The sequence below is a fragment of the Lipophrys pholis genome (genome assembly GCF_963383615.2).
Source record: "Lipophrys pholis genome assembly, chromosome: 12".
NCBI classification, from domain to species: domain Eukaryota; kingdom Metazoa; phylum Chordata; class Actinopteri; order Blenniiformes; family Blenniidae; genus Lipophrys; species Lipophrys pholis.
This window is the reverse complement of record NC_137641.1, coordinates 12,327,926-12,340,133: the sequence shown is the minus strand read 5'-3', so window position 1 is coordinate 12,340,133 and position 12,208 is coordinate 12,327,926. Positions and strand designations below refer to the sequence as shown.

Genomic DNA, 12,208 nt, shown 5'->3' with positions numbered 1-12,208 from the left:
GTTTGTGAGTCCTTACCTGTGACACACGTAGCAGGAGCGGTCCTTATGGGTGGGACATCCTGTTCCCCCTCCGATCCCGTACACGTACTGGTTGCTTTTAGAAGAGTTCTCGGCAAAATAGATGCCGGCGCCAAACATGCCACCGATGTAGGCGTGACGTTCGTCAAAGCCCTTGTGGATGATTGCGTTGATGAAGGGGGAACCTGGCCGAGGGGGGATGTCAGAGTACACATTAATGAACAATCATGAACATAAACAGTCTGTTCATCTTCACTTTATCGATGAGCAGCTCTTTAACTCGAACCACAAATACTCAAACTAAAGATCACATGGTTTGTCACAATGCAGAGACAGAAAACAGAGAGCATAAAGATCCAGGTGTTTAATGATCAGGACTGATTTTGATCCGGGAGACATTAAGGTGGAATATTTAATAATGTAGTTTAATGTATGTGAATATTTCCTCAAATAATTGACTGAACACCAGTAACAAATGTCATTTCAAAGACATTATTATGATGTGCTGCTGGTTTACGGAATAATGTCAGCAAGTTATCGCAGCCTGTTTAGGCTTGCAATACAAGTTTGCACCACAGGGTGGAGTATTGGGTCACCTAAAGCTCCTGCTGCTTCAGTTCTTGGCTGCACCATGGCGGATACATAAAACCTCTGTGGCCAACTAGTTTTTGGTGTCACTGCACCCGAGCGTCAAACCGGGCCTGCAAGAAGGTTAAACAGTTACATTTCGAGGTGTGGTTAAAGGGTGAACGTGTGCGTGGGCCCAAACAACAGTTTGTGATTTAGTTTATCTCTTGGTGAAACTGGTATTATTTGAAATATTCATTTCAAAGGTATTTAAATAGTGCCTAATGTGTTAAAGAGTATATACTTTGACCTAAAGGGTACATTAGGCAAAAGGTTAAAACTATCTGATTTGAAAAGGTCATCAAAAAGGTGTTTTATTTACAAGGTATTTTCAAAAGTATTTGAGTTAAAAGGTCTTCAAAAAGGTTTGCAAGAAGGTATTTTAGTTAGAAGGCATTTCGAAAGTATCTTTCAAGAGTTATCTTATCGACAAGTGTTTTGAGTGGTATAATATGTTGCTTAATTTCATTTCAAAAGACATTGCACTGATTCAATTTATTTTTTGTTTGAAATAAATACCTGTTAAGGAATTATTGTATATAAAAGTTCAGTTGTTGTGTCCTTATTGGGTTAAGTGTATATTCAAATTGACAATGGACTTAGGCCCCATCTCATTGTACTAACAACTCCAGGTAAATTCTAATATAGCTACGTGAGATCCGGGGTTACATAAGAAAAAGGAAAGCTGGTACTAATGTGACTCAACACTGCCACACATTGGTCAAAACTGTTTTTTCCCCCACAGCCTTATTTGACTTCCCAGCATCAAAGAAACCGCTTCACACTCTGCAGTATGGAGTTCAGAACAAAGCCAGTCAGTGGCCGGCCTGAAGGTTGTGTCTCCAGTTAAACTTGAGGTTGAAAGGGGCTGGAAGATTAATGAGATTCGTTCAAGCTTACAGTCAGGCTGCGGGAGGGGAAAAAAAACAGTGCGGTGTAATGCAGAGTTCATCTCAGAGCACACGAACGGCTGAATCTTGCAGCAGGCGGCCAGATTGAGTTTTTACTTTGGACGACTGAAAAGAGGCGACAGGGGAGGTGCCATCAAAACTCAGCGAGAACTCTTGCTCGGCCAGAGCAAGTCTCCTTTCCAAAGCTGCATCTCCTCCTTAAGAAGAGGCAGATCGGTGTTTTTCCATAATAGAACAGAATAGAATAGAACACTTTATTAATCCCAGAGGGAAATACTTGCAATATACAGTAGCTCCTCACAGTAAAGAATGAAGAATAAATATCATAGAAGAAACTCGTAAATAACCAAGGTTATATATACTCAGAGTTATCAGCCTGAAACAAAGTGCCATCGATCTGCAATGTTACCAAGTGCTCTGGTTGTTGTTTTTACATTTCCAAGAGTTATTTTATTAATATCTGCACAACATCACTGTTCAATACTTTAGATTGTTGCATTGACTTCCTTTATCTCAAGAATTTAGTAAATGTACCGAAAAATGTAAAACTTTAACAAAGAGTTACTGTATTCAATCAGCTTCTGCACGAAGAATAAACTTTAAAAAAAACAAAAAAAAAACGTGTTGGTTTAAATGACTTCTTAAATATATGATACTCTATCCTTTTAAAAAAAACATGCAATTTACAAAATAAAGACAAATAAAAACTTGAAATTTAGTTTAACAGGTGTTACAATTGATTATATGTACACAAATATAAATACGTTCTGTATATGGAGTAATTTTCAAAGCTTCATACTACCTAAGGTGAGCCGATACTTTTACTTGTATTTGAAACCTTTACGCTGCTCCCAGTAATATCTTTTAAATTGAATTATTAGGGTATATTGGGAGGTTCAGCATTCAACTACTACTTTGTGAGAGACAAAAGTCTGTTCACCTGCCAGTGCTGCTGCAGGCATACACACACTACACATTCCAATAAACCACTGACAAGGTGTTCCATGACTGGGAGGTTTTGCAGCCTCACAGATCCTACAAGATAGATCTGCCTCCTTAATCATAGCTGCAGTGTGTGGCGAGGAAAAACCTCCATGCTGTCCTGCATTTTATCAGATAAGTTGATTACCATGAAAGAGCATGCGCTCATTGTGGTGGTTGTGATTCTCATCTGCAATTTCCTTTTGCCTGTGTGCGTATCTTTCCCGTAGCTTCTTATTCACCACCTTCTGAATCTGCACACATGAAGAGAAGTGAAGATGAGACAACCAAAGTTCAAAAAAAAAAAGAAAAAAGAAAAAAATAATGAATGTGTGTGTTTTTAGAGCACACCTTAATGATGTTGTAGCGGCTGAAGACTCCCCCAGCGTTGCCCCCGTCCCGGTGTTCCCTGATAGTGCTCTGCAGCTGAGGAGGAGTGAGAAAGTCCACGTTACAAACCCGCAAAGCTCTGGGAAGTGAAAGTGTGGGACTGAAAAAATCAGAACGAAAAGCAGTTTCCATGTCTGGTGTTTGAGTTATAGCTCAGGCCAAACAGTGAGCGATGAAGCAGAGCGGCTACCCGCTCAATCAGAGCCGACACCTTGACGATGCCTGTGGGAAATTTAGAACAACGCGGCTAAAAAAGTGAGGCATCAGCAGCAATAAAGAACCGCAGCATCTGGATTTACAAAATAACACGGCCATTTGGAGAAAAGGTGCCGCGATGTGTCTTAAAGTGACTGTTGTCTTTCACTGAATAATTTTGTTTACTCCCTCTTGCATTCAGCGACACAGTCTTGACTGGGTGTCAACTTATTTTTCAGCGTCTCCGGTGAGAATGAAGTTGAAGTCCCTCGTTAATGTACTGTTAGCATCTTACATTTCTCATTCCTATTGGTCCATTTTCACTGATATTGGCTGTCTGCTTCCATCACTGCTTCGCATTTAGTTGAACAAAAGAGACAGCAGAGCAGTTCCAGAGGTAGGGACCCCCGGCGTGTGGTGACTCCGTGATGCGCCTTTTGGCAGATGTCTGATATGCCTAATGATGTTTGTGCACAGATCTCCATTCAAAAAAGATCCCAGAGTGTGTGTGTGTGTGTGTGTGTGTGTGTGTGTGTGTGTGTGTGTGTGTGTGTGTGTGTGTGTGTGTGTGTGTGTGTGTGTGTGTGTGTGTGTGTGTGTGTGTGTGTGTGTGTGTGTGTATAGGGGTGCTTGCTTACTTCCTCCTCCACCGACTGAAACTCCTTGTCGTCTGGTGCCAGGTCGATGAGCACGGTGCCCTGACTGGAGCAGTGGAACGTCAGGTATGGGTTTGCACCTTCAAGCACACATTTGAAACCAGTCAAGTGACGCATAAATGGTGATGAAAGTGAATGACGCACGCACGCACGCACGCACGCACGCACGCACGCACGCACGCACACACACACACACACACACACACACACACAGACCTGAATACCACACAACGAAATCCAGTTCAAGTATTTCCAGGAGGTTGTAGCTTGAGATGTGTCTTTAAAAAAGTCGATGTAAACATGTGGTTTATTATAATTTTACACTTCAGGCAAATTGATGATTATCTACAACTGCAGCAATATACTGTGTATGTGCGAGAGAAAAACAAAATGCTTTGCAGTTCGTCTTTAACTTACAAATCCCAGTTTTACAAAAATGCTAAATAACCCCTCTTGTGTCTAGAATGCCTGGATTTGTTCCGATTTTACAGCTGTAGAATTAAAAATCATCATTTTCAACTTCAACTCTTAATATCTGGCAATTATTAAATATCAGTGTATGTCTGTAAGAACTTGCTTGGGTATGTGAAACTCTATTGTTTCTTTTACGTAGGTTTCCAAGCTTGCTGAAATCTGTTTTAAACCATCAGTTTTATCATGCTGACAGTGCATCCGAGAGTTTTTGTTTGTGAGGTCACTGACCCTGCTGACCTCCCAGGAGCCTCTCGATGCCCTTGATGAGTTTGTGTCTGTGACCGTAGGCGTTGATGCCGATCTCTTTCAGCTCCTCGTGACCCATGTCTGCCAGCACATCCAGAGAAATCTGCCGGGAGACAGAGAAGGAAGCACGATTGGCTTATGGTTGAAACAGAATCGAAAAGGAAGATTTTAAAACTTTAAAAAAAAAAAAAATCTTCATCACTGTATTTAATTTTAAAACTCTGCACAAGACTAGACAAAAGAGCACATTCAGAGCTGAATGATTACAGCGGCAGGCTGAGCTACAGCTGGTCACCAAAACAGTCGATGGTTAATGATGATGGGGTCAATGATCTAAAACACATTGCACAGACAATGGGTCTGACTAATATTCATGAAAGACAGACGTGGCACGAAAGAAAGGTCAATAAATGGATGACAGTAATCAGGCCATTGATATGCAAATTGATGGCGGAGTTGTCTCGACTCTCTTTGGGGCCGAGATTCATCCTCGAGGCGGAGCGAACTTCTCTCTGCACACTTCACTATCATCACATCATAAGACTCTTCACCAAGAAGCATTCAAAAAGCAGAAACAAGCAGGAAAACACCTGTTTGGTATCAAAAACTTATCAAGACATCTCTTATATGTTTGTGTTTTAGCCTGACTGATCCAAACTAAAATGCAATTTTGGTGTACTCACCTCAAGCTCAGACAAAAGAAACACTGAGCTGCTCCTCAACACACCCATATAGAAAGTACATCTCATCTAAACCAACATTAGAGGGGGCTGTAAATCTCGTTTTACTTCAGCTCGATAACCCGATCTAAATATATGTTTGTAAAGGCCTGAGAGTCGAGGAAAGGAGTGAACAATGAGTTTATAATGATCAGATATTTAAATGTACTGCTGGAGGGACGCTTAGTCAGCCCAATCAATGCGTGCATCTCTGCCAGAGTTCAAGTTGTTGTGAAATGCTCTATTAACACCCAGCTGACTCTCACCTCAGCATCACCCACAATCTGAATATTAATGTGCGCTTGTTTGCCTTGAGGGGCGGGGACCAAAAATAAATTCAACAGACACAGAAACACACATAACCTACGTACTGGATTTCTTTCTCTCTCCCCGCTCCCTCCTCTGCCTGTCCGTCTTCTGTTTATCTTTCCCTTCAAGCATCTCTCATTTGATTTGACGTCATTTCTCTCCTTTGATCGCTCAGTCTGCGACGCTCTACTGTGTCTGACTCTCCTCTGTCTGTTTGTATGCACTTATCTTTCCACTGTTCAACACTTAAGTTACAGAACGGTGAGCTAAACGACTCACTGGTTTACAGCGAGGGATGTGATTATTTGTCACTATAGTTTGTCTCGATCCAAACGTCACTTGACTGTGTGTATGTGTGGAAAATGTTGGTGTTCCAAGGAAAAGAGGGAAAGCTCAGCCATGATCGTTTGGATCTTTTTAATCCTGCTCTGTATCAAACTTCCGCAAATTATTATTTCAAAAGGTGACTGACGGTGAAACTGTAATTAACTTAATCAATGTTAAATTCATAGATTACTCCGCTGCTCTGAATCTGGTGATCTGACACTTCACTCGGAGACACAATGCTGCAAAAATTAGGTTTGAGGACTACGTAAAGAACTAAAAATAACAAGTGAAAGCAATACAACAACATGCCTTGTAAGAGATTGTGCAGTAAACAGCTTTCAAGAGGGCACATGCTGTTTTCCATTTTGCAATGCCGTGGTCAACTTGACCACTGCGACCCAAGTTAAACTCTGTTAAACTCAATCTATGTGTGACCCTGAAAGAAATCAGGAACAATTCCTTTGTGTTGCACATTTCAAGTCTCTCTCACTTATCGTCTCGCACAATAATAAAAGCTTGTGTTTGCGTACCTGTTCCCGCTGGAAGATGTCTCGGAGGTGCTCCAATCCCAAACTCTTCAAGAACTGGTTGATGGTCATGTCGAGCAGTGCTGCGGAGACAGACGGATGTCAGTAGCATAATCAGAAACTGTCACTCAGGTTACAGCTTCATATCAGAACTTTGTTTTGGTCACGTTTTGTGCGTGCCTGTGTGTGTGTGTGTGTGTTCATACTTTCTCCTTCCTTCCTGTCAGATCCAGTCGCTCCGTCAGCGGGGCCGGTAGCTCCGGCTACGGTGATGTCACTGAGGGGTGCGGTGAGGTTGTCAATGCTGCTGGCTGCTGATAGGCAGGATGGAGACGGAGACGGCGAGATGACCACACCCCCTGCTGCACCAGGAGTCACCACGCTGGCACTCACCTGAGAGGAAAGGGTTCCATTTTGGTTAAAAGGACAATTCCTACAATGTTAAGATACTTCTGAGATGGAGCTTTGTTTAGTTCATCAAGTTTACAGGTCTTCACAGGTCTTTTGGACTTGTTTTTTGTTTCTTTCTTTTTTTGACACCTAGATTTCCATCACAAAAAAGTCTATAGTTTATTAGAAATATGGTTGATGTTTGCTAATAGCAAACAAACACTTCCATGGACACTCACCACTGTGGCCTGTGGTTTTAAACAACTTGGCAGAGCATCTGGCGGCATGGCGTCGATCAACAACGCTCTGATGTCATCAGCCTGTAACACACAGAGACAAGATGTTTGACACTGCTCTATCCAACTCAGGCCTGTGGGGAGCTGGAGCAGATCCCAGCTGGCTACAGATGGACACAGGCTAAACCTGTTCCATGACAAAACCCACTCACTCCCAGGGAGAACATGCAAACTCAATGGATAAAGGCCCCCCCAAGAGCCACAGTGACTAACACTGGGGATATTGTCACAATGGCAAGATGTAGATATATAATATAATAGTCAGAAAATATCATCTGAAGTGAATATTTCTTCAACAGATTATATTTTTAGGGTAAAAGTAAAGTTAAGGTTTCAGCAATGCTGGATGAAATGCACGAGAAAGACAGTGATTGGATACCAAATTGTTTTTTAATAAGCAACTTCTAACTAAGGTAAATTTGCATTATCTAATAATCACAAGTGACATTATTAAATGAAACTTAATTGAAAGTTACTGTGTAGATTTAAAGCTTCAAGTATGACTAAAAGGAACATGCATACTATAATACCACTTGAGTTTATGACCACTGTGATATTTTAGCCTCAAGCCCCGTTTAAAATCACTTTGCTCATGCACTACATAAAATATATCCTCAAGGAAACCCTTAAAATGAAAGATTAAAAACTTCATAGAAAATTCATACATTATTATTCCAAACTGAACAAAGGTGTCAAATATGCCAAACTGTCTCGCAAAAAGGCTCAATCTAGCCTGCAGGATGACCTGCTGAATTAAAAAATAAAGATCTAAATGGCCATTTTTACAATATCAGTGATTGTCATTTCAATTTTGTCCAGAGGAAGTTGCTCTGTTAAAGTAAAATTGCAAACCACAGCATCATCAGGCTCCAAAAGCGCACAGCAGATGGCACCAACGTTCCTCACTGACGGATGTAGTAGAGAAAACTGGCTAACCAAATAGTATCAGCATTAAAACCATACTGTTAGGATGAGTTTATGAAAACATGCATGCTAAAGGCTGCATAAATACTGAGTTCTGAGAGGTGACAGGCTTTAGCCAAAATTCTGAAACGGAAACATGGAGGAGTTTATAAGAGATTTTTTGTAAAGCAAAAATCCTGCCAGGATGTATTTTTTGCACTACAACTAAAGTCCAAATTTAATTATTGGCATTCTACCAGTCTAGCTCTGCTGAAAATAAATTGGACTGTATGTGCCTCCTGAACCGAAATGAGTTTGACACCTCTTGTTTAATAAGTACATAACTTCAGTGAAGATCCCAACACTGGATATAATTTAGAATTTGGCAGCAGTTTGATTACATATGTTGTACTTGGGCATGTCCTGATGAAACCTGATGCGGTTCAGTTTGATGATCAACAAATTAGCTGTCTGTGCAGCGCTGACAGCATCTATTGAATAACTTGTTTGACACTGAATTCAACAGCTGATTTTCTGGTTCCCTGCAATCTGAAGCTGAATGGAGGACTAATTCAACATCTCAGATCTGTGGAGGTCAGCAGTGAAGAGTTGTTTTTCAGAGAAGATTCAAACTGTGGTCCCCCCAGTGAAACAAGGAGCTGAGCAGTTAACCTCACAACCAGACAAACCGCTATTAAATCAGAAGACTTTGTACATGTACAGACTTAGAAGCATCAGGGTCCATGCAGGAAAAAACTATTGACATTAAAACTGACATGTTAGGTTGATTTTTGAAGAGGACTGAGTCCGTGACACTTTTAGTATATGTCATATAATGGTACAATGCACTCAATAAGTGGACATGGTTTTATTGACAATGATCGTGCCTGTATAATAATGACTTTTTGACATGATTGAACAGATACCATATTCATAGAGCTGTTGATGAGACTGACTAAGTCCAGAAGGTTGACTGAGGCCACATTTACATGACAACATTTCAAGTGAAAACGAAAAATCTTTGCATTTTCATTTAAAAAAAATTTCATGTTTACACGGCAAGCGACGGTAGAAATGCTTAAAATTTTGTGTTTTTGCTGGGCCAATTGTAGGTGCTGCTGTTTGTTTTCGAAATGAAACCACACACACACACACACACACATGCAGAACAATACGCCATAAACATTAACAATGGAGATGACACAAACATTCTTATGGACTAACAACGAAGTTAGACGGATATTACGAGTGACTCTCAACTATAAAACTACTAAGTCCCAGGAGAATATGGACTGGGGTCACGCCACTCTGAAGGCTGCCACTGTGGTGTGATTGCACAGTAGCAGCATTACATTGTTTACATGGAGACCAACTGTTGCGTTTTAAGTGGCTCTGAGCACCGTTATCGCGTAAAGAGACACCCGAAATGCAACGGAGGTTCTCTGTTCCCCTTGAAAACGTTGTGTAAACGGGGCCTGACCCGGCTCCCCATGCAGAGTAAAGCCACATTCACAAGACAAAGTGTTCAAGTGATTACACAGCGCCACTCCAATACAGTGTACATTTGCAACACCATTATCTGGATCACATGTGGAGACAGATTTCTTTCACACACCAGGTACTGAGAGAGCCAAAACAACAAAGAGAGACCGTTTAGAGGAGCTTGAAGGTTTATGGCGCACTATTCTCTGCGTGCATGCACTGAAGGTGTGACATGCAAACAACAGCATTTTCAGCATTCCTGTGTGAACATGAAACTTGTCTGACAAAACCGAAAACAATGCAGTTTTCAGTACATTGTTGAGTAGTTATCAATAACCCTGCACCTTTTAAGATTACTAGTTGCCCGGACCGTGTGAAAACAGCTTAAGAGACGAAGCCACTAGCAACGTGCGTCCTACCGTTGCCAGGTCGAGCGGCGTCTGCCCCTCCTGGTTCTTCATGGTGGGATCGGCTCCATGGGCCAACAGCAGAGCGCAGAGCTGCGTCCGGCCCTTCTGTGCCGCTTCGTGAAGCGGCGTGAATGCCCACTTGTCTGTGGCGTTGACACACGTGTTGTATTTGATCAGCAGGGCGGCTATGTCCACATGCTAGACAGAGGAGAGGTGGTGTCGACAGACAGAGGAGAGACGAAGAAGAATATGTAAAGAAGAGCAGAGGAGGCAGATTAGAGAGGAAGGAAATGAGATGTGAGAAGAGAAATGAGGAGGTGGTTGGGAGAGGGGAAGAGACAGAGGATATAAAACCATTTAACAAGAGCAAATGTGAGACTGAGCACTATCAAATCGTGATCAGAAAAAAAAAAAGTAGAACGGAGGATCTTCGGGAAGAGAAATGCTGAATTATTTAACCCAGTCATGATTCTAGTTTTCCCTCCGGTGCTTTCCCATCCCTGTTCTTCTTTGCCCGCTTCTTGTCTTGGCGTCAAAAACACGAAGTAGCTTGTTGTAGAGAACGGTGGGAGACGCTCCAACGTGTATATGTGGAGTGTGTGTTTCCAAAATGTAGAGCTCATCAAAGTTTCATTCAAACATGTGTTTCATGACTCTTTCAGTAGCAGCATGCTGAATAGCTGTGAGCGCTGAGTTGAAGACTCCAAACACTCCTTTTTCTTCAGCAAATCACAGTAAAACCACAGTGATGAGAGCCATTGGAAAAATGAAAGCATCAATGAGGTATATGTAACGTATCACAGTAAACCTTACAATGATCAGCTGAGATACAAAACAGCCTCACGACACTGAAAGCAACAGAATTTGTTGTTGATTTGATGTATCAATGCTTCTTTGGGAAGATTGCTTATTTCTCTCTAAAACAAACAAAAAAACAGGCCACACTTTTGAGGAAAATACATTTGTGGGACGAGATAAATTATGCAGGTTTCAACCTTTGTTGGTGTTATTTGCTGGATTGAATGACTGAAGTATGAAGAAACTAGACAGCAGTGTGTGACCACCGAGAGGAGGAGGTGTCAGGCCGTTGTGGCTGTGCATGGTTCTACCACAAGCTACAGAGGCTCCCTGTTGCTCAATGAATAAATGGTTAATTTGACATTACATGTTGTTTCTTAAAATTTCAATCATCCAGCTCACTAAGCAATCTGGACTCATTGCTCAACATAACATCGCAGCTGATTATGAGCACCTGGGTGCTCAGAACCTCGAGTTTAACAGCAAAGAACAGCCACGTGTTATTTATTGGCAGAGAAGATTTGCAACCCACATTCACATACAAGTTTTGCTGGTATTTTCACCAACACGTGGTATGAGAGCTAAAGTCAAGAAGCATAGTTAGAACAAAAGCAACAATTCACAAAATAATGAGTTGATTTAACCGTTATCTTTTTAAATTCAGTGGGTGGAAGCTGAAATATCTAGAAAAGGTAAAGAAAATAACTACATCTTTCCAGTTAAGCCTTAGAATATGTATATCCTATTACCGCTGACAACATTTGGCATGAGCAACTGTCATCGCCAAAACGACTTGATTGAAACATTTCTATAGTTACTGCAGTGCAACCGATGAATCACAGACAAGATTCACCAGCATTTCACACAATGTCATATAGAAGAAGTGATTGATATTGAAAGTGAAGTGATCTTGGAAAAAGGAGCTTAAGCTGTCATGTATTGCACATTTTGGATAGTTTTTACATCCATTGACTCAAAATACATCCAGGAGGATGGGAGATAATAGTTATTATAGGAATAAAAGACAGAAACTGAAACTATTTATCTTTATTACGTCACACAATTTAATACAATTGCATCTAAAGCTGTGGCTTAATCCGGATTTCATACAAATATGTCAATTGGAAGAAAAACATAAATAGATGAGTTTGTAAAGTTACTTGATTAAAGCTAAATCCTAAAAATACTAAACAAATAAATACAATGTCAAATCCTACGTTTCGACTTACCCCATATGATGCAGCATTATGTAAAGGGATCAGCCCTCCTTTGTCCTGTGCGTTCACGTCTGCTCCATGCTCCAACAGATATTCTGCTACCTCCAAGTTGTTATAGCCGGCTGTGGAGCACCAAAGGCAGGAAGAGAAAGAGGAGCGACCAAGATCATTTACATGATGGAAAAGCGGAGGCAAAATTTTTTTGACAAAAATGCAAAAGTCAAGATAAAAAGAGAGAGAATGTCAGCCAGTGTCGGCTGCAGCGTCACGACATGTATAATCGTCCTTTCATTTTATAAGAAAGTACATAAAAGCAGAGGGAGTGTGGGTGT

General features: G+C 41.2%; 1 protein-coding gene across 2 annotated transcripts in view; it reads right to left on the bottom strand.

Moving 5' to 3' along the window:
- Positions 1–12,208, bottom strand: part of LOC308117975 (poly [ADP-ribose] polymerase tankyrase-1) — a 99,380-nt gene that overhangs the window by 2,329 nt on the left and 84,843 nt on the right. For both annotated transcript variants that reach the window (XM_080477113.1, XM_080477114.1), the window contains 10 exons: positions 11,889–11,998; positions 9,871–10,059; positions 7,010–7,090; positions 6,587–6,773; positions 6,384–6,463; positions 4,481–4,601; positions 3,761–3,858; positions 2,889–2,963; positions 2,686–2,791; positions 17–203 (listed from right to left, as the gene is read on the bottom strand). In XM_080477113.1, the coding sequence (XP_080333239.1) occupies positions 17–203; positions 2,686–2,791; positions 2,889–2,963; positions 3,761–3,858; positions 4,481–4,601; positions 6,384–6,463; positions 6,587–6,773; positions 7,010–7,090; positions 9,871–10,059; positions 11,889–11,998 (1,234 nt within the window). The remainder of the gene's footprint in view (positions 1–16; positions 204–2,685; positions 2,792–2,888; positions 2,964–3,760; positions 3,859–4,480; positions 4,602–6,383; positions 6,464–6,586; positions 6,774–7,009; positions 7,091–9,870; positions 10,060–11,888; positions 11,999–12,208) is intronic.